This window comes from Myotis nattereri (genome assembly GCF_964212035.1).
Source record: "Myotis nattereri genome assembly, chromosome: 9".
In the NCBI taxonomy this organism is placed as follows: Eukaryota; Metazoa; Chordata; class Mammalia; order Chiroptera; family Vespertilionidae; genus Myotis; species Myotis nattereri.
In genome coordinates this window covers 17,100,775-17,124,409 of record NC_138084.1, presented here as the reverse complement: position 1 = coordinate 17,124,409, position 23,635 = coordinate 17,100,775, and the positions used below count along the sequence as shown (strand labels likewise).

Below are 23,635 nucleotides of genomic sequence, written 5' to 3'. Positions count from 1 at the left end.
CACATCTCCTACTGGGGATATGCCCGCAACCCAGGTACATGCCCTTGACCGGAATCGAACCTGGGACCTTTCAGTCCGCAGGCCGACGCTCTATCCACTGAGCCAAACCGGTTTCGGCCAACTTTTTTTTTATGGCAAAAAATGTCTTTCAGTACCGTCTTTCTTTTATTCCATTTATGCGTCTACACCACAGCACATGCTCTGCCTACTAGTAGAATGCCTTTCTCTCTTTTATCCATGTGTACAACTTCTACTCACTCTTCCTTCCCAACTGAGATCAAACAGCCATTTCTGAGGAGAACCTTCTCTAATCCACTCTCTCCATCCTCTGACAATAGTATCCCCATCCCTCCCCCTACTCAGGAGTTTATTTGCAGTCACATCTTTCCTTGAATTTACCGCATGGCATTGTTTTGATGTTAATCCCGAGGATATTTTTCCACTGGTTTTTAGAGAAAGTGGAAGGGAGGGGGAGAGACACAGAAAGAACCATCAAATGTGAGAGAGACACACTGGTTGGTTGCCTCCCACACACACCCGACCAGGGCCTCAATTGAGCCTGAAACCGTGGTACATGCCCTTGACTGGAATCGAACCCAGGACCTTTCAGTCCTTGGGCTGACGTTCTATGCACTGAGCCAAACTGGTTAGGGCGACTGCACGGTATTTTAATATTTGTCAAAAGCAAAGGCTCTGGAGCCAGATGGACTGGGTATGAATCCAGCCCCAGCATTTACTGTTTAACCTTGCCAAGTTACTTAACCCCTCTGATCCTAAGTTTTATTAGTCATAAAATGGAGTTTACAGTATCTACCACAGAGAGATGTTATAAAGAGTAAGTGAATTACTGCATGTAAAGTGCACAGAGCTTCACTTGGCTCTTAATACACTCATCAGTGATGGTGGTAGTAACGGAGGTGTATTTCTGACACAAGAGGAATAGCTCCTCAAAAGTAAGGTGGGCCTATAACCTTGAATAGCATGAGACCAAACAGTATTTTTTTTTAAATATATTTTTATTGATTTTAGAAGAAGGGAGAGGGAGAGATAGAAACATCAATGATGAGAGAGAATCATTTACTGGCTGCCTCCCGTACGCCCCCTACTGGCGATTAAGCCTGCAACCTGGGCATATGCCCCTGATCCAATTCAAACCCGGGACCCTTTAGTCAGCAGGCCGACGCTTTATCCACTGAGGCAAACTGGCTAGTACCCAAACAGTATTTATAGGAACAAAAAAGAGATAAAAGTTTGGTAGGAAGAAAAGGGAAGAAAGAATTTGGGAAGACTTACCGCCATTTTTGCCCACAGTTCGGAAGCATCTCCAGAAGGCCCGTAGGAATGATGCCCTGTTGTGAGGGGTGGCTTGGACGAAGCTGAATTCCCGAAAGAGAATGTGAGTTCCCTGACATACACTGTTAAAGCTGCAAAGAGAAGAATCAAGAAATCATCGTTAGATAGACAGTTATGGAAGGTTGAAATCAGAATGAAAAAGCGAGACCAGACAGAAGCACTGCCAAAAAGGGAAAAAGGATTTTTTTCTCCAACAAGACTCTGAACTATAAATTAGACCAAGTCCTTCTAGAAGGAAGTCGCTTCACATAACCATATCCCTCTGAAAACTGTTTCAGTCCAGTTCCTCTGAGTACTTCTCCCCTTCCCACATACACACCCTGAGGAAATTTTAGCAGTCACTGGAGCATCTCACATAGAGGGAAATCTTTCAGTCTTTAATTGGCTGACATTGGCACTCATACTTTTTGGAGAATACGCCTCTCCCTACCTTTTTTGGAATTATGTTTCCTTAAAGATATTCTTTCTGTACTCTCTGACCTCTATCAGCTGCCATATATGAACAACATAGCTTATGGGACATAACCAGCTTGTCTGTTCCAGTTTAGGGGTGGTGTTACATACTTCTCTGACAATAACCTCAGAGGAAAATCCATGTGCCAAAGGATATAAAAGGTTCCAAACAGAACACTAAAAGCAAATAAGAAGAACAAGGGTAGAAAGTGGCCCCTAAATTAAAGTATGAAGCAAAACCCCAGAGCCCAAGTGAGTCATTGTTTAAGCTGGGCTGGGGAAGGGGAAAAAATATACTCCATTGCCTTTGGGTTCTTTTGCCAAAGAAGTAAAGGCTGTAGAGCTTGGCGTAATCTAAAAATTGAAATTCCACCAAAGAATAGGCAATTATCCAGTAATCAACACTACCTAAGGCAGACTTCGGCTTCCAGAAAACTCCTAAATTCCCTGACAAGTAAATCATGAGTGGGAAATGTGTTAATGTTACAGAGAAGCAGGCATTAAAATGAAGATGGCAAGTAATAGAGGGACAATGGTAATTCCAAATGCCACTTTTCATTTGTTGACTAATGAGAGAAAAAAATTCTGAACCTCTGAATTGAACAGGAAAAAATTTCAGGAGCCATCTGTTCCATTTTTCTTTTCCCTGACCAAGTTCAGAGGGAAGTGTCTAACCTGTCTGTAAAGTATAGTATGTTAAAGGATAAAATTAACCTCTTCCTGTGACTATTAACAGTGCTATATAAAAAGGCTAATTACACGCTCTTCTTCCCTCTTAGAAAAGTAGCATAGAAATCTAATTCTAAGACACTGTGAGAAAGTATGAGGAAAATACCTGGCAAAGAATTAGGTTAGATGAGAGATGTTTAAAAAGCAATGAAAATGTTAAACTAAGCATACAGTTTGTGGCAGTGCTATTTATTGTCTTGAGCAAAGGAAAATGAAAAAGAAAGCAAATGAACTGTTACAGATAAATGGAGTAGGCCACATTTCTAGCAAATGAAGTCTAAAATGAGAACATTCTAGACTAAATTTATGAAGCTATCCAGCAAAGACTTAGTCCCAAAGTGTGCTTCATATCCCACAAGGGTAAAATGCTGGTGTCTAGATCATGATCTTGGTTGTAAAGGAACTAGTTATAGTGAAGTTATATCCTTAATGTAACTTTCAAGAATATATTTTAAAAAAACAGTAGAGAGTAATATATGCATTAAAGAATCTGGCTGAGCCTCATTATACAGATAAGTACAAATTTATAAAAAATTATAACATAGGAATTTTATAAAACAACTTGATAGGGCAAGGGCTTATAATATTGAATATGAAAAGATTTACAATTTTATTTACACTACTGCCTTTAGGTAATCCATACTGATAAAATTCACATTTAACTAAAAATAAAAATAATTAGAAACATCTGAATATGGTGGCAACTGGTCAGTATGGGGATCATAATCACTTTACTTAAAGAATAGATGATCAATATGATCAGTGAAAATTCTTTTAGATAAGATGGCTCTAAGGAAAGAGCAGAAAATGAAATATTGCTCAAAACTTTTCTGGCTCTCTTCAATTTGAAGTATCTTTTTTCTGTCTCCATCTGCTAAAACTCTAATCTTTCCAGACCATCTGCCATATTTTACATAAAGTCTTTTCATGATTCCATCCCCATGCTCAATTCCCAGCATATCTCACTTTTAACTCTCTAATAGAACTCACAATTTGCTGCCTTGTTTTAAAGTTATTAGACTTATTTCTCCTACTAGATTATAAGTTCTATGGAGTAAGCAATTAGGTTGTATTTAATAAGTATCTTGTGGGGAAATATTTTGAGGCTGTGGAAATCTACAGTCAACTCTTCAAACTTTCATTTACTAGTTTTACTAGCTATTGATTCAGTATCTAATAATTCTTGCTAGAAGCAATAACAATTTTGATGGGTTTGCCAAATAGCTAATTCCCCCTAGTTACGTCATTTCATCTACATTTATAATTTGACTTTCTATGGTAAAGAAGAGCTTACCTTTCTCATCCATTCATTATTTATTTATTTACATTAGTCTGGATTCATGGATTCTTGCTTTATTCAATAGGCTATAATCCTTTATTATCATTATTTATTTTGTTGCTCAAATTGTCCCAGATTTGGCTGTGGGAGCTCCTTCAAGCTGACTTCTGTCCTTTTGACTTATCTACACAATTCTTTGGGTACTTGCTTTCTTTTTGATAGAATAAGATGTTCCAGGCCCATCTTGTTCTTTCTCTAAACCATCTTGGAACCAGTCATTTATCCAAGAAGCCCAAGTTGCTTTTAGTAAAAAACAGTGTTTAAAAACCAAGATCTAGGTAGGTGCTGGGTGTGCTTTTTGCTCCAAATGTGTCATTGCTTCTAGGCTCTCTCAGAAGACAGTTAAGAAACAGATGAAGGTCTATATACACACGTTCTACACAAATGTGCACATGTGCACAAACACACACATACTTATTTTCATTTCTATATGTCTAGCTATTTACATATATTAAAACCCATGAGTCCACACTGATTCAATTCCAATATATTGCTACAAGGTACCCTCTATTCTTTCCCTTTTATATATGAAACTTCCTCTTCTCACAGAGAAATCCAGCTCCCATTATCCATAATATATATTTACTTATTTGCTCAATCCTAAAATGTACAGCAATTGCTAATCCATGCCTCTGTGTAAAAGCAACCTCCTAATTCTAGTTCAACACTTATTTAGAGTTCTTTTTGTTTTTAGCCCAAGGGAGGGCAAATAGTCCAAATACTGTGTTCAAAAGGTACTTAGTCTCACCCTGGTCGGTGTGCTCAGTGGTTTGTGTTGGCCTGCTCACTGAGAGGTTGCAGGTTTGATTCCTGGCTGGCTCTGAAGGAGACGCATGCAGGAGGCAACCAATCTATATGTCTCTTATATTGATGTTTTCCTCTCTCTCTGCTCCTTCCTCCCTCCCTTCCACTCTCTAAAAAGCAATGGAAAAAATATCCTTGGATGAGGATTAAACAAACAAACAAAAACATTACTTAATCTTCCCCAATTCCCTTCAGCATGTTTAATTTATTCATTTGAAATATAGTTTGCTTCATTTGTTTGTCTGTATTCCATTTTAGGGCCCCTCATCCTTGTTAATTATATACATAGCTATCTTGCCTATGTGAAATATTAACATAGTTCCAAAAGTAAGTGTCACCTTCCCTCCACACTTTTACTTGTTCACCCCATTTACAATAATGCCCTGTAAGTAATGAATCTCACTGGTTTCTGATTCATTCTTCCCGTGTGTATCTTTTTCTCACATGAGCAGAGGCGTGTACATATTTTTATTTCTTCTTCTTTCTTATACAAAAGGTAGCATAATAAAGATATCCTTTGTCCAATTCATTAGGATCTATTTCTTTTTAACCTGTCATGGGTAAGAAGTTCAGGAAATTTCTGGATCCAGAGATATCAAAATTAAATTTTCTTTGCAAAAAACATATATATATATATATATATTAAAAGGTATGAATTAATTTATTAAAATGAAATGGTCAGAGTATAAATGTCTCCTAAATTGATTTTAGCAATAAAATCAAATAATTAATAAAATTCCATAGTTCTCCCACTTTATTAGCTTAGTATTTAATTAACTCTAGAGTAACATGTTAAGAAAATGCAGCAGGAGCTGTGTTAAAAAATTTAGTTAACATTTGTACACATGTTAAGCTAGTGTGAACTCTTCTTTAAAATATATTTTTATTGATTTCAGAGAATAAGGGAAAGGGAGAGATAGAAACATTAATGATGAGAAAAAAATCATTGATTGGCTGCCTCCTGCACTGGGGATCGAGCCCACAACCCAGGCATGTGCCCTGACCAAGAATTGAACTGTAACCTCCTGGTTCATAGGTCAAGGCTCAACCACTGAGCCACGCCAGCCAGGTACTAGTGTGACTCTTGATACAATTTCATTTTCTCATTGGGTTGTCTTCTGCTGTTTTTTATTTTTATAGATATCTTTTCTTTTTATATTTTTAATTGACTTGAGAGAGAGGGGAAGGGAAAGAGGAGGGAAGAAAGAAACATCGATTTGTTGTTCCACTTAGTTATGCAATCAGTGATTTAGTCTTACATGTTCCCTGACCAAGGATTGAACCCAAAACCTTGGAGTATTGGGATGGCACTCTAACCAACTGAGCTACCTGGCCAGGGCTTGTTTTCTGCTATTTGAGATGAGTTTTATTTGCAAGGAATCCTAAAAAAAATCTACAGAGAAGCAAAAAATGAAGACAAATCATATCCAATTATGTAGCACAGCTGGCCATACCAAAGGTGATACAAATATAGAATATGGATCAGCCTTTGAAAAATAAGATCAAAGATCCAGAACATCTTAGGAAGAATCATGATTTAAAGTAAGCTTCTGTTGCTTCTATAAACAGAAGGGAAAAAGATATTCTGTGTAGGGAAAAAGAAAACTTCTGTGGCATATTTCCCTCGAACACATTGGCAAAATTAGCAGATTGGAGTTTTGTTTTGCCGAAAGTCGCCAAACCCTAAAGATGTATTCTTATGGCATGATTTGGTCCCCTGAACTAACCATCCCTGGATTTGTTCTCTTTCTTTGTAAAAATCAAATGAAGTCTAAGTCCTTAAATGTTTTCTTTCCATTGCCTATCTGCCACAGAATTTGGCAATGCTAACTTGATGAAAGAAATCAGCAAAGCATGTCAGCTTGGTCTATGTTGCAGAAGGCCAAAGTAGTTTGGACAGCACACTTGGACAGAATTGCCTCACACCAATTTCTTGCTTATAGTGTTACAAAGAAGTTTCTGTACAAGCGCTCAATTTCTAAGAACTTCTGACTATTGGACTGTTGTTATCTATAGTTCAAACATACAACACATCTATTAAAGGGAAACGTGAATAATATAGTCCTACATACAAGGAGAAATTTGACAAAGTGTGGCTTTAACATATGGTACGTTTCAAATAAGGTTCTGCCATAGATATGCATCAGGTGAACCAACTGTAGGCTCTCTATTGGCCAGGAAGAACTAAGTGTAAAAGTATAGAAAATAGAAACCGACCACATTGCAGATGAGTACTCAGATCCTCATCTTCTCATTCCCAGTATTGGCTAAATTAGAAGTAGAATGTCTGAGACCTTTGGCTTCTAAAAAAAGGCCCAAATTTAGGAAGAAATCCAAAGGGATTAATCAATCCCCAGTCACTTTCTAGGATAGATGAACCAATTTGTGAGACCTGAGTTGCCATTGTGGTGAACAGGATTCATAATTTCTATTCAGCAAAACAACTATCAGAGACTTATCGGTTCACTCTAAAGCCTTAAGCACTGGCGTTTCATACCAAGATTTTTTTTTTCTGCCTGATTGAGTGATCCTTAGTAGCAGAGCTAGTTTTCAGACCATGACATCAGTAAGATCATATTTGACTTCATTTTGAAGAGATAAACTCATGAGACAGGCCCTGAAAGCTGTGGAAAGCTTCTGCAATGGTCAGCATAAGCAATGCTGAGTTTTCTCTCCTTGGTTACTTCACCAAATGCTCTTCTGTCACCAAATCCCAGGAAGAATCTTCTTAAAGCTCTTGTCCCACCCTAGGCTGACGCTAAGGGGGAAGAGATGATTTCCAGATAGGGTGATCTCCAAGCAAATTCTCACCAAGAAGGCTAACCAAAGGACTTAGTTCTCACAGACTGTTTCCTGAAAGTAAACTGCTCCCCACTGCATCTTTGTTTATAATTCAGTTGGCTCCCTGCCAGAGTTAAAAAATGTTTCAAAATCCCTTTTCATACCTTCACATTTCAAAACTTATTGCTGACGGCCTGGCATGCTATGGTAAGTCCCAACTGCATGTCATTTCCTTACCCACCGAGTGTCAGTGCAGAAGCAAGATGATTCATTGACATGCTTCCCCTTGCAGTTTTAAGTGTTAAGGAACATCTCCTTATAAGGTTGTTTACTCATGCCAACAGAAACAGGCAAACAAATACCTCAGGATGTGAAATCAACGCACAGAGCACTGGGAGAAGGTTAGTAATCCATACTCTTTATAGCGTGTTAGAAATCTATATATATAAAAGCTTAAGTGACCATTACAACGGAATGACCAGAACAACTGGAACGACTGGTCACTATGACGGGCACTGACCACGAGGGGGCAGATGCTCAATGCAGGAGCTGCTCCCAACCCACAGGCCCCAATCACCAATGGGCCTGCTGGCCAACCTCCTGGTCCCTCCCCACAGCCAGCAGGCCCCCAGGCTGGGACGGGGAACTGGGAGTGGATGGCGGCAGACCCAGCCCCTTTCCCAGGGGGATCGAGGGCCAGCTCCCTTCTTGGGGCCAGCGGCCAACTTCCCAGGTCCCTCCCCCATCCCCCCCCCCCATGCCCTCGCTGCCCACCCACTGTGGTGGCGGTTGGCCCCTCCCCCCGGCCAGCCCCCCGGGCCAGCAGGTCCCAATCGCATGATCGGGCTGGGCCCCAGGCTGGGATGGGGAACTGGGGATGGGTGGCAGCAGACGTGGGTGGTGAGGGAAGGAGAAGAGGAGAAGGCAGGTAGGTGGGCAGCCGCAGGGTGGTGGTGCACAGGCGGTGGTGGTGCATAGGCGGCGAGGGAAGGAAGAGGCAGGGAGGTGGGGAGATGAGGAACCTAATCACCCCTGATTGCCGGCCAGGCCTAGGGACCCAACCCATGCATGAATTTCATGCACCAGGCCTCTAGTTTAAACCATAAAAAAATGTAGCAATTTAGAAACACTTTTCAAACACCATGAAAATAGGAAAAATTGTGTTTACATTATAATTTTAACTACATTAAAGTAGGTCTGCATTAGGAAAATATTAAAAATGTAAAAGACAATTGTATTTATTAATCGTATTAAAGTTTTTGGCTTATAATTGATTTCTTCCTCTGTATTCCAAATATTCTGCAATGTTATGTTAAATTTTGGTAATATATTTTTAAAAAACAACATACCACAAATCTTTAGTTTGTCTCATTCCTACAAGGCCTCCTAACAGAGCTCTTGATAACAGAACTTCTAGGAGCTTGCCTAGAATTTCACTTGAAATCCAGAGTAGTTGTGTTTTCATGGTCTCTTTGGGGAAACATCCCTGGTCTTATAGGAAGTTTCCGGACAAAGAATATTCCTTTAGAATGTTGCAATATTTCTGTTATCCTGCTACATGTTACATTTCCTGTTCATTCATCTGTGATCTCTAAACCTGTCATCTTTTCTTTCTTTCCCTTCAGCTCTATCTTTAGTTATCTGCAGACAGATCCTGCCATTCTTTCCCCACAACGTGATTCCTCTCAACCTCCAGGTCTCAAAAGCAAAACAGTTTTTATCTATTTTACTGCCAGATTACATATCATATTCTCATCTAATTTCTTATCAGTTTCCTCCTTTAGTTTTTTCAACTCATTTCCTCCCAAGTTTTCCCACCCATTGCATATCTGTGCTTCATACAGCATCAGACAAAATTTTTAGGTAAATTCTATTCTATTTTCTGCCTATAGCTATAACTTTTAAGTACTTTTATGTCATCCTTTTTCTCACTAGAATCTCCAAAATGTTCCCATTAGTATCACCTGCAGGTTTCATTTAAAACACAACACTATTTTATGGGTCCCTGAAATGTAACAAATTCCTTCCTCTATACCACCCCATTCAAGAGCTGGAGGTATTATACAGTATTTATCAATCGTCTCGGTTCAAAGTCCAGCAAATAATTCTCAAACCACTACCCTTTGTTCTTATTCAAGATGCTACGAATTAGGTTAAAAAAATTCTTCATATAAATGCTTTAGTCATAGGCCAAGTCTTGTTGTTGTTGTTTTTTAAATATATTTTTATTGATTTTACAGAAAGAGGAACAAGAGGGAGAGGGAGAGAGAGAAACATTGATGTGAAAGAGAAACATCAATTGGTTGCCTCCTGCACGCACCCCCAGTGGCATCTGGGATCAAACCTGCAACCTGGGCATCAAACCGGCAACCTTTGGGTGCACGGGATGATGCTCAACAAACTGAACTACACAGGCCAGGGCTTCTTGCATTCAATCATAATTGAAAATGATCAGAAAATTGAAGGGTGGTTGGAATGCAGGACTTGTACTTTTAGAGCCACATACATCAGACTTGTGGCTGCCAATTTCATGCTCTATCTTCATGGTTTATCATGTCTTATGTTACTACCATTATTTCCAGAGTCACCTCCTTTTTGTTATTTTTTGTTTTATCTCCATAGCTGCTCTCACTTTTTAGAAAATAAGTGCAGTCTCTTTCAGTACTCAAGTATACTTACTGTTTAGAGCTACTGGTAAATTATATGTATTTTTTAAAGTACTCATTTTCCTGGCTTTTGTTGAAAGCTATTTTGTGTTATTTCACTTTCCACATTCAAGTTCATTCTTCCCAACTTTTTGCATTGTTTAGGAACTCCTAAAATAAGAGAGCTCTAGGACTACATGATTAAAGAAGTCTTAATAACTCAGTAGTCTATGATGGGGAAAAAAATCCTAATACCTTTATTAAAATCTCTTTCTTATTAACTCACCAGATTTCAATGTCACTTCTATTTGTTTTCTTACTTCCAACAAAGAATTTTATTTCTAAAGATGTAAGAGGGGAAAAAACTCTAGCTAGTAGGCAGAATTGTACACCAAACTCTGGTAAACAGATGAGACTCTAATTTTTTATTTGGTTAATGACCTCAGAGAAAGAGGTGCCATAATGTTTCTGAAGATCCTGGTATAGCTGCTCCAGGAAGTCTTAAAGGAAAAAATAAAGTTTAATAAGGGCTTCTCTATTCCCTAAACACCTGTTTGTCAGGTGAAGTTGTGAATTCACTCACACAAAACTTTTTCTGTAGCATAAATCTTCTTAATATTGATTTATTTCAGAACATCAGCACTCTCTAATTCTCTACTTGGTGCCATTTAACCAACTACCAATCTCCTAAAAGCCTAAGGACATTTCTCAATAATCTTTTGTGACTGACTACACATCAGAAAGCAGCTATAGATGACAGAAAATGAAAATCTGTACTGAAAATTTACTTTTTCTGTCAAACTTTCAAAGATTTCCTTTCAGTAAGAAATGTTTTTTAAAAGGGGAGGAATGGGAGTACAAACAATAACTTGGAAATAAACTTGTACCTTGGACAGTAAGATATTGTAGAATTACCATATGATCCAGCAATTCTACTTCTGGGTTTATAATTAAAAGAAATGAAAGTAGAGATTTAGGTATCTGTATAGCCATGGTCATGGCAATATTATTCACAACAGCAAAAAGATGGAAGTAACCCAAGTTTCTATCAATGGCTGAACAGATAAACAAAGTGTGATATATGCATACAATGAAATATTATTGAGCCTGACAAAGGAAGGAAATTGTAATACATGCTACATGGATAGACCTTGAACACATTAGGCTAAATGAAATAAGTCAGTCACAAAAAGACATATCTTATATGAGGTACCTAGAGTAGTTAAATTCATAGAGAGAGAAAGTAGAATGGTAGTTTATCAGGGATTGGGGAGAGGAGGGAACAGGAGTTAGAGTTTAATGGGTATAGGGTTTCATTTTGGGAAGATGAAAAAGTTCCAAAGATGAATGGTCATGATGGCTGAAGAAGAATGTGAATGTACTTAATGTTGCAGAACTGCACAGTTAGAAATGGTTAAAATTTTGTTATGTATATTTTACCACAATAAAAATGAAAGAAAGTAAGTTATTGGTATCAAATACCCAGTATGTACATTTATAGAATTGCCTGATGGAATGAGAAATTGGAAGTTATAACCAAAACATTTTTCAGAGTAGTTCTGAAGCAGGAATGACTACAGCGTTGCCACTGAAAGTGTGGATCAAGGATAGCAGCTTTGGTATCACTTAGAAGCCTGTTAAAATCAGATTCTCAGGCCCCGTGCCAGACGTACTAAATCTGATTCTGCATTTCAACAAGATCCCTAGATGATTCACATGCATATTAAAGTTTGAGAAGCACTGGTCTAGGGCAAATCTAATCTCTTCCTAGCTGTGTGACTTTAGGCCAGGTACTTAACCACTTTGTGCCTCAATTATTTTCTATCCATAAAACTAGGGGCCCAGTGCACGAATTCGTGCACCTTGAAAGGAACCGTGGTCCACAAGACTGTGGTGGGCACTGGGGTGGGTCTCGGCCCATCCTCCGTGCCCCCACCTGGCCCCTCCTACCACAGTCCCCTCGCCCCCCCATCTCCCATCTGCCAGCAGCCCTGCTCCCACCGCCACTGCTCCCACGCGCTGACAGCGCTGGCCCTGCTCGCACCCACTGACAGTGCGGAGCGATTGGGGCTGGCACCAGCAGCAGGTGTGAGCAGGGGTGGCACCGTCAGTGGATGCGAGTGGCAGCTGCTGCCCCAATCGCCCCTCAGGAGCAGGGGGAGGTGGAGAAATCCTCAGGGGCGATCAGGGCCAGCAGCCACCGCTTGCACCCACTGATGGTGCCAAGTGATCAGGGCTGGCACTGGGCACTAGCAGTGGGTGCAGGTGGAGGCTCCAGCGCCATCAGCGGGTGTGAGCGGGACTGGTGCTGGTAGCAGGTGTGAGCGCCAGGTAGGACCATAGCACACGGGAGCAAAGAATTTTCAGTAACCACCAGAGGCTCACCCCGATGACAGCGACCGGCGCCCTGCCTTGGGCTGGTGCCCCGGTTCACCTGCTTCACCATCCTGCCGCGGCCAACGTCTGCCATGTTCCATGCGCCCCCTGGTGGTCAGCGCACATCATAGTGACTGGTTGGTTGTTCCACCATTCGGTCTATTTGCATATTAGGGTGTGTGTGTGTGTGTGTGTGTGTGTGTGTGTGTATAGTGGTAATAAGAATACTTACTACATAAGGTTGTCAAAGATTAAATGTGATAATAATGCATGTTATATAATGCTGGCACATTCTGGGACTATTAGCTATTATTATTACTTTGCTATGCAGAAGTTCTGTGAAAGTTGGTTTTGGGAACTTTTCTAAAAACAGTAGACTTAGGATGTCAATATTTTCCAAAGGATAAGAATAGTGCCTGGTTTTAAGAGGTAATGGTAAAGAAAGAATATATGGGAAATAATAGTTTTAGCAAAGGAAAAAAATGGAAATACTTTCTTCAGAAAACCCAATAGAGTAGAGGTCAAATTCATTCACACTGGAACAATTTTTTTTCTTGGTAAAGTAGGGGAGGACCGGACTAATATTATTTACAAAGTATAAATGGAATGGAAGCAGTTTTTAATGAAACAATGTTATATTTTAAAGATATTTTTGTGGTCAAATGATATGTTTTTCACCTGTCTGAAATCCTCATGTAGGATATAACTTTTCAGCTGAAATATCACAAGTATATTTGACTTATGTGATAAAGGACCAAATATTTGTCTCAGGGAGCAAGCAAGGGAAAGAGGGGGAAATATTGACAAGGGAGGTGACAAAAGAGACAGCTACACTGGCCCCATGAACTGCTAGCACCTGGGCCACAGCTCTCAGGAGATGTTGTTGAGTTCCTAACCTAATTTCTCTGGCAGGAGATCTTTCCTTGTCCCAGAAAAGACTTTTGGAGACAGAGAGGATTAACAAAATAATATTGTTAAGAAGTGAGGTTGCTGGGCTTGCACTTTACTATCCGGAATCCCTTTATCTTTCTTGAGAGCCCCCCAGATCTCTTTTATTCTAGGTCAGTAATTTAACACTCTCAGCTCTCAATTCAAAGCCTGTAATGACCTTGCTGTGCTGAATTATTAGCCCAGGATGTAGAAAGAGAGAGAGAGGGAGGGGAAAAACCCCACTAAAAACAACAGAGGCCTTTTGATCAGAGCACCAAACTGCAGTTCGCTGTAACTCAAGCTGCCCATTCTTATATGGCAGGAATTAAGGACTCCCCCTGCCAGGCAGGACCCTATTAAAAGACAATAGCTGTTTGAAAAGAGTAAGCAAGTTGATATGGATATAATAGGCCACATATGGGAGCCCCTTTCTACTCTGAAATAAAGCTCCTTCTTAAGAGTTGTGAGCTGAGAAACCCAGTATTCAGTAAGGCAGGAGGAGGAGGTATAAGAGAAGAGAGTGGGTAGCCATGCAGAAATGCTTGAAGGTGATTCAGGAGAAAGAGAGGAGGGCTTTGGGGAGCCTGCAGAGATGAGCATCAATCACTGAGGACAGAGGGTTTCTGAATGGCCAGGTGTGAGCTTTTTAGGGCCAATGATGACAAAGATTTGGCTGGAACCAGTACAAGGTTAGTTTCTCGAATGGGTTAACAACAACAACAAAACAAGCAACAAAGTAGTAAGCTCTTGCCAGGAATGATGTAGTTGGCAAAAAAGTAATCCTTTCTGCCTTGTTTTAAACAATCTAACATGTGAGCATCCTAAACTCCAGATGAATACCATCCAGTGCTGCTAAATGTTCTTATTGTTTTGTAAAAGCCCTGCAAACAGAGGCAGTGGCCCCAAAGAATTAACCTCTTGCCTGCAACCTACACCCTTCTTCAGAACAGAGAGGGAACCACAGGATAGAGAACTTCTTACTCTGTTAGCTAAGCCTTGTTTACTAGTTAACTCATGTTTACTTATCTGTCACTGAACACCCTACCCATTAGCGGATGATGCCTTTGGGGAATCTTAAATCCACAGCTGAATTGCCCAACCACTGTTTTAGCTATCTGTAAGATCTTGTTAGTATGTTACAAAACAAGGAGTGATTTAAGAATGATTCAACGTTTTTAAACACATTAATCTATTTGTTTATAACTAAATTCTAAATCCCAAAATTCCTTAGAAAAACATATCCAAAAGATATTTTTCTTTACTCCACCACCATTTGCTAATTGCCAAATGAGAGTTCTCCAGTTCCCATCCACTGCAATTAACGGGGTTAGTTTGATGGAATTCACAGCTAAAGAAAAATATAATAGATTTCTAACATTTGCTTGTTCTACTAAGTGCTCAACAGGATGCAAGGCAAATCAAAGTGTCTTGCTGATTAAAGAGAAGACCTGGATTCCCAAGAAAAAAACGTTTCATCACCATGGGGCTTAAGACTCCAAAATAAATATATTATTTTTATAACAAGTTATTCGAGATAATTGTTTCCATAAAATATTACAATTCTAAGCTACTCTCCAGTATATAGACTCTGTTTCATTTCACATGGTGTCATCATGTAGGAAGGGAGGGATGAGAAATAAAGAGCAATGGAGAGCACCAAACACCAAGCTCATTCCCCAATTCATGCCCTAGCATATGGTGACCATATTTTCAGAAGTTCAAACTGGGACATATAGTCTACAAAGGTTTTATTTGGTTTGTGGTGGGCTACTTCCAGGCTTGAGAAACAAACTAAAGATTACACATATAAAATGACTGGGTATGCATAAATGCCATATTAATTGATAAATATTAAATGCCATATTATTTGATAAATCTTTAGAGATTTACTGCTTATGTAATATAAAAAAAATTCATTAAACAAAACACTATGCGTAGTATGACACCATTTGTATAAAACTACATATCTAGCCCATCTAGTGTGGCTCAGTGGTTGAGCATCAACCCATGAACCAAGAGATCGCGGTTCAATTCCTGGTCAGGGCACATGCCCAGTAGGGGGCGTACAGGAGGCAGCCGACCAATGATTCTCTCTCATCATTGATATTTCTATCTCTCTCTCCCTCTCCCTTCCTCTCTCTGGGGTGGGGGTGGTGGAAACATATCTAGGGGTGTATATATGAACAGACAACATGTTTGAAAGAACAGAGAAAATGGAGGAAGGGAAAAAAATTGAAGAAAATTTCTCAGAACTGAAAGACGAGTTTCCAGATTGAAAGGATCTGTTAAAGCCTAGCACCATGAATGTAGATGCACATCAAGACACATTATTGTAAAAAATTAGCCTATACCTTTTACTGGGGTTGTGGCAAGGTCACTTTTTAGAAGAGCATATAGGATAGAAAATATTGGTGCAGCTATCTTTGGAAAATATAATCTGTCACAGTTGCCCTCTGGCCACAACAATTTACATTCCTTCCACATGTAAAATACACTCTGAAACCCTAGAGCAGTGGTTCTCAACCTTCTGGCCCTTTAAATACAGTTCCTCCAACCATAAAATTATTTTCGTTGCTACTTCATAACTGTAATGTTGCTACTGTTATGAATCGTAATGTAAATATCTGATATGCAGGATGGTCTTAGGCGACCCCTGTGAAAGGGTCGTTCGACCGCCAAAGGGGTCGCGACTCACAGAACCGCTGCCCTAGAGCCCCAAAGCCTAATTTCATTTCAGCATCAACCCAAGGTCCGAGATCTTGTCATATAAATCAAGTTCAGGTACAGATGAAGTTTGAGGAATGCTATTTAAAAAAACACACACAAAAAAACCAACTCTTATAGAACTATTTTACCCTTTAAACTGTATGCATGTATAACTTTGATTTTTTTTTTTTTAATCAGAAAAAGAATACTCAGCTTAGAGGGCCACCTGCTCTGTGACACCTTCCCTGACCCCTCAAACTTAATTAAGATATCCTTCCTCTGGACATTCTTATTCTTAGCACTTGAACCTCTCGTTAGCTCAAATCACAAGTAATTTAATTATTGACTAATTTAACTGTGAGTACCCTCAAGGTAGGTACCATGCCTTATTAATCATTGTTTCCTCAGCACCTGTCATAAACCCAGGCATATAAGGGATATATAAGAAATATTTTCTGAATTGAATGATCTCAGTCAATGGCACCAACATCCTACCAATAGTAACATAGGGTAGACAATTTCTATGACCAAACTATTTTTCTAAACAAACTACCTTTCTAACCCTTCACATATCTTCCTGGACTCTATTACCTCACTGTTATAGACTAAATATTTGTGTCCCTCTTAAAATTCATATGTTGAAGCCTAATCCCCAATGTGAGAGTATCTGGAGGTGGAGCCTTTGGGAGGTAATTAGGTCATGAAAGTGGAGCCTCCTGAATGGATTAGTGCCCTTATAAAATAGGCCCAGGGGGAGGTCCCTTGCCTCTTCTGACATGAGAAAATACAGTAAAAAACAGCTATCTATAAACCAGGAAGAGGGTCTCAATGGAATCTGCCATAGCCTTGATCTTGAACTTCCAGTCTCCGTAACAGTGAGAAATAAATTTCTGTTCTTTATAAGTCACCTAGTTTACTATAGTTTGTTACAGCAGCTTGAACAGACTAAAGGACTGACCACAGACCTTCTGTCATTCTCTAAATATACCAAGCCTCTGTGCCCTTGCTCATGCTGTTCCCCGGCTAGAGATGCTCTCCCTGCTCAGTTCCCATTCTCTATTATTCATCTTCCAAGGAACACCTGAAGTGCTACCTCTTTTGTGAAGCTTTCCTCAAAATGAATCTCTCCTTCCACTTATCCCAAAACATGTTGCCTGAAATTCTATTTGGCACTAATTTAATAGCATCTTAATAACTATGGTTACATCTGATTTTCTCCCTGAGTTCATAAGTTCCTCAATTGGCTTATTCATCTTATATCCTTCACTAGCACCATGTCTAGCATATAGTAGGTCCACATTATAGTATATTTCCCATGAGAATGAAAGTGAATTCCTTGACCATGTCTGGCCCAGGGATTGGCATATAGTAAGTACTTAATAGTTACCGGATTTTAAAAATTAAAAGACCAGGCAGTAAATTTTATTTCTCAGACTTTACAAGATACTTTTACTTTGCCTTTCTTATCTCAACATAATTGAGCCTTTCACAAAATGGCCCTATCCTAATTATATATTTCCTGTTTGTTGCTTTTCAACATGTACTTGTCTTCCACAAGTCAAATTAGACTTCTTTATGGCCCCTTTGCAGTGATGATACTTTCTACTTCTGCTAATATAATTATATTCCACTAGAATGAAAGTTCCCAAATTATTTCTCTTGCAATAAAAATAGATTAGGTAATTTAGACTAACCCTCTTGGCTGAGAAAAACTGGATGAATTATTAAAAACGTATGTTTGAAGCCACCAAGGCAAATGAAGAATGACCAGGCCAAGTCATAAGAGAAGGAAAAAACACAAATAAGTGAGCCCAGCATTTGGAGCCACTTTTCCCCATGGGCAGGAATTCCAAATAGAAGGGTCCATGTATTGAATTCAAGGAATTCCACAAAATTGGATGTGAAAAAAAGCAAATCTTTAGTTTTACTAACCTCTAATTGGAATTTAGTATTTCCTTCAGCTATGAATATAAACATAGAATTAGCAATATCTGTGATTTTTTAAAGAATAGAAATCTTAGATATTTTCATATCAAATTAAAATTGTTCCAGGTCTCTCACAATATCATTTATACTCATCACCACTTCAAAAGCAATGTATTACTACACCCACTAGTAGTTCAGAAGCCTCTGCCAGTCATAAAAGAGGGAGCTGATAGATTGAACAGGTAATAATTTTGAATTAAAATTAAGCTCCTGAGTTTTCAAATGATTCTTTTTTTTTAAATATATTTCTTTATTGATTTCAGAGAGGAAGGGAGAGGGAGAGTGAGGTAGAAACATCAATGACAGAGAATCATTGATCGGCTGCCTCCTGCACGCCCCCCACTGGGGGTGGAGCCTGCAACCCCGGCATGTGCCCTTGGCTGCAATCGAACCTGGGACCCTTCAGTCCGCAGGCTAACGCTCTATCCACTGAGCTAAACCGGCTAGGGCCCAAATGATTCTTGATGTTTGCTGATAAAACAAAACAAAACAAAACAAAAAACTGGAGTCCAGGACCCATCCAGGCTAGAAACAGTGAGGGACTCTTGTGAATCCTTAAGGTTCTAGTTGGCCTTCTGAAAAGCTATACCTAGCCTAACTTCAAATGATTTCAACACCTGATTGGATAGAGCTAATCCAGGATTGATAGTGCTCAGACCATCTGCCAGAAACAAATGTAAATCTTCTTTGAAGGAAGATTACATTGCTCTAGGCCTCACATTATTTCTACAATTTTTCATATACAATGTACAGCTCTCAATTACAGGGAGAAAAAAGTATACTATAAGATAAGACAATGGAGTTAAAAAAAAAACAAGAGATAGAATATATAATAGACACAGATCCACAGGGAATCCAAATAATGAATTATGGACTTTTTAATAATCATGCTTTACTACATTCAAGCAAATGAACAATAAGACCTAGTAAAGAAACTAAAAAAGAACTGAATGGCAATTCTTGAACTAAAAAATACAGTGATTGGGAAAGGCTACATATTATATGATTGAAACTACAGAAGATCCTGGAAAAGGCAAAATTGTGAAGACAATGGAGGTTGGAATGGGATGGAGGATAAACAGGCAGAGCATTGAGCATTTTTGAATCAGTGAAAATACTCTATTTGATACTACAATGATGAATACATATCATTAGACATTTTCCAAACCCAGAATGTACAACAATAGCAATAGCTGTCATTAGTTCAACACTTAGTATATCTTAGAATGCTAAGCACTTTACTTTCATTATCTCATTTAATTCTTCCAACAATCATGTAACACAAAATTTTATACATGATACTCCCTACCTTTTTTGTGTTTTATTAATCCTCATCCGAGGATATTTTCCCCATTGATTTTTTTAGAGAGAACAGAAGGGAAGGGGAGAGACAGAGAGAGAGAAACATTGATGTGAGAGAGACACATCGATTACCACCTCCCACAGGTGCCCTGACCAGGGCAGGGATGAACCTACAACTGAGGTACATGACCTTGACCAAAATCGAATCTGTGACCCTTCAGTTTGTGAGCCGATGCTCTATCCACTGAGCAAATTGTCTAGGGCTGACTCTCCCTGTTTTATAAATGAGGCTATGCAACCTGCTCAACAAGATCACATACTAGTACATGGCAGGCCCTCAAACACAGATCTGTGTTCTTTTTTTTTTTAATATATATTTTATTGATTTTTTTACAGAGAGGAAGGGAGAGAGATAGAGAGTTAGAAACATCGATGAGAGAGAAACATCGATCGGCTGCCTCCTGCACATCTCCCACTGGGGATGTGCCTGCAACCCAGGTACATGCCCTTGACCGGAATCGAACCTGGGACCTTTCAGTCCGCAGGCCGACGCTCTATCCACTGAGCCAAACCGGTTTTGGCAGATCTGTGTTCTTAACCACTATTCTACAGTGCTTTCATTCACACAAAAAAAATCTCCTTTCTTTTTTGCTTATCCAAATTCGACTCACCTTTCCAGGTTGCATTAGTCAGTATTCTCCAGAGAAACAGAACCAACAGTATCTATATATATAAAAGGCTAAGTGACCAACCATTCATCTGCCTGTCCGACCATCTGACCATCTTGTATATATGACGCACACTGGCAATTAAAAATAAACGTTGACTCGCACATGCGTAATACATATAAAGCTCTCAGAATGGATATTATTGAAAATCCCCTGTGAAATGATTTGTAACAGATCTATTATTGAAGCTACCTTTGTAAATAGTATATCTATAGATAATATTAAAAATATATCTAAATATGCAGTTCTTTGTCCTAAAAATGAGCATGTTCATAAATTAAATGAAGAAAATTTGGATATATTTGGAGATTTTCACACCTATTTGAGTGATGATTCCATCGATTCAATGGATGATGCCAAAGAAGAAAAATTTCCCATTGAATTTCTTAATAGTATTACTCCTTCTAGAATGCTGTGTCATAAATTAAAATTGAAATTAGGTGCAATCATCATGCTACTGAGAAATCTTAATAGTAAATGGGGTCTTTGTAATGGTACTAGATTTATTATCAAAAGATTGCGACCTAACATAATTGAAGCTGAAGTATTAACAGGATCTGTGGACGGAGAGGTTGTTCTGATTCCAAGAATTGATTTGTCCCCGTCTGACACTGGCCTTCCATTTAAATTAATTCAAAGACAGTTTCCTATGCTGCTAGCATTTGCGATGACTATTAATAAATCATAAGGACAAACTCTAGACAGAGTAGGAATATTCCTACCTGAACCCGTTTTCTTCCATGATCAGTGATATGTTGCTTTCTCTCGGGTTTGAAGAGTGTGTGACATTAAAGTTAAAGTTGTAAATACTTCATTGCAAGGGAAATTAGTCAAGCACTCTGAAAGCGTTTTTACTCTTAATGTGGTATACAGGGAGATATTATAGTAAGTTTAATCAATTTATCAGTCATTGTTTTTATCATTGTTGTTTTTATGTTTTTGTTGTTTATATTATCATGTTTTTGTTGTTTTTATATCATGTCTTTGTTGTTGTTATATCATGTTGTTATTGTTTATTTATTAATCAATTTATATATTATTTTCATATACATTTTACTAATTTTCTTTCATCTCTGACACTTATATTATAGAGAAAGGGAGAATAGTGATATTAAAATATTTCTTCTAATTAATTTCCTTTCAATGTGCACAAATCCGTGCACTGGCAGATATATAAGAGGAGATTTAGCTTATGTGATTATGGAATTGGCTTTTGTGATTATGAAGGCCAAGAAGCCCCACAATCTGCCATCTGCAATCTGGAGAACTAGGAAAGTCGGTGGTGTTATTCAATCTCAGTGTGAAGGTCCAAGAGCCAGGAGAGCTAATGGTGTAAGCCCCAGTTCAAGTCCAAAAGCCCAAGAATGGAGGTGGGGTGAGGGCCAATGGCATGAGTTCGAAGACCCAAGAACCAGGAGTGCTGATGTCCCAAAATAGAAGAAAATGGATATCCCAGCTCAAGCAAGAAAAGCAAATTCATCCTTCCTCCACCTTTTTGCTCTAGTCAGGCTCTTGATGAATTGGATGATGCCCGCTCACATTGGTGAGGGCAATCTTCTCTACTCAATCTACCAATTCAAATGCTCATCTCTTCTGAAAACACCCCCACAGACACACCCAGAAATAATGTCTTACCTGTTATCTGGGCACAAGTTAGCCTGGTCAAGTTGACACAAAATTAACCATCACACATGTCAAAACAAACTCCTCTATGATGCCTTCTTTAACTACTTTAGTGCCAATTATTTCTCCTTACTCTCAGAGCACAACTTAATGCCATTAGAGAAGGTCTTAAATTGTTCCCTAATTATTTGTTAATCAATAAGCATTATTCTATACCTAGATGGTACAGCCTGCTACACACCTAGGCTATGCAGTATAATCTTATGGACCACCAAGGTACCTGCGGTTCACTGTTGACCAAAATGTCATTATCATGAAGCACATGACTGTAATATCCTTAAACAAATACCCTTTTGTTTAAGTTTCCACTAACAATACTCTAGTAATTTCAATAGTAAAAAAAAAATTACTATTTCTGAAATGACAATAGGCAACACAGGTCAGGTTCCCTGAAAGCAGAGCCCGAGACAAGAATGTTGGTGCCCATGGCTCATTGACAGAGTGCTCTGAGAAGAGAAAGTGACGAGGTCAGAGGAGAATCCAGGTTCAGTCTGATCTCTAGAGCAAAAATTGTAACTCAGCACAAGTCCCATTTTGAGGCAAGGAGACCAGCCCTTCTAATCCCTGTGTCAGTCAGTGATTGGCTATGTGATACCCTCATGGTGGTGGGGAGGTGTTAAGAACTCCTGTTTGGCTGAGACCGATTTTCTGGAGAAGGGACAGCTGACACCAATAGGGAATTATGGATGGGCATCAATAATATCGACTACTTTGCCCCATCCCACGACCACAAAATATGAAAAAAAAGTCATATTAATCACTTAGATACTTGTTTGAAGCTCATTGTAGTGAGATTTTGAACCGTATTTTAAAAATGTTTGTTTCAAATAATGTTGTAAGCCCTTCCTCTTACTAAACGACCTTAGATCTTGTTTACCACTTGGCTTTATTGAACCTAGGATGCAATTATCTTTTATATTTGTAAATATACCTTTAATCAAGTGCTTTCATCTTTTTTTAAAAAAAATAAGCATTATCTTCTAAACCAGATTACATCCCCTTATAGGCAAGTGACCATAACTTAACCATAACTTATATTCCTATTAGTATAGGCCACATTTGAAGCTCTGTAACAATACTTGATATTGTGGTAAAGAGATTAAAAAATATTTATTTGGAAAAACTATGCAAGGAATGGGGTTTGGGGATACTTTAGAGACCGGGCCTATATAGTTTAAGATTCTAAACGTTAAATTTGACTTGGAAAAATACTACCTTAAAAAACTGGTTTTTACATAAAATTTGCTATAATACCCTTTTTCCCTTATGACAAGTTTAGGGCTATTTGGCATAGCAGTGTAGTTCTCAAGGCATATATGTTGCATAGAAGGTGAAGTATTAGAGTGTACAGATGAACAATTACCCCACACATGTAAACTACAGCTTGTGTGGTGTAAATATATTCTCCCTGCTTGGAACTGCCTGTGTAACATTCTCTCTCTGGGCTCTGTGGTTTCTCAATACATTCCAACTGTTTGGCAGCTGGAGCTTGGCTCGGCAAGCACAGATAAACAGCTTCCTGGAGCAGGTTGCCAGTATGAGGAGCAATGACCTCAGCAGAGAATGTCTGCTTTTCATTACCCTGAGCACATCACTGTACCACTAGAACTAAGAATAGGAACAACACAAGTTAGTTAGACTTGATTGGCTCAGGTCTCCCATTACTCCTTGAATTTTTTAATGTTGGCAGCCAGAGGAAAGAGGGTAAAATGAGGAAATGGGTAATAGGTGGGGGAGGGGGGATGTAGAAAATCATTCTTAGGCTATTCTCTGAATAAACTAAATGATGAATGACATGAGTAACACTAAATAGCTAATAG

The 23,635-nt window shown here is 38.9% G+C and overlaps 1 protein-coding gene across 1 annotated transcript in view; it reads right to left on the bottom strand.

Annotated features, from left to right (window-relative positions):
- The window catches only part of CSTPP1 (centriolar satellite-associated tubulin polyglutamylase complex regulator 1), a gene marked incomplete at its 5' end in the record, with an annotated part of 151,464 nt that overhangs the window by 85,702 nt on the left and 42,127 nt on the right, over positions 1-23,635 (bottom strand). Inside the window, 1 exon segment of the mRNA XM_081099686.1 lies at positions 1,294-1,424. Coding sequence (XP_080955812.1) covers positions 1,294-1,424 — 131 coding nt within the window.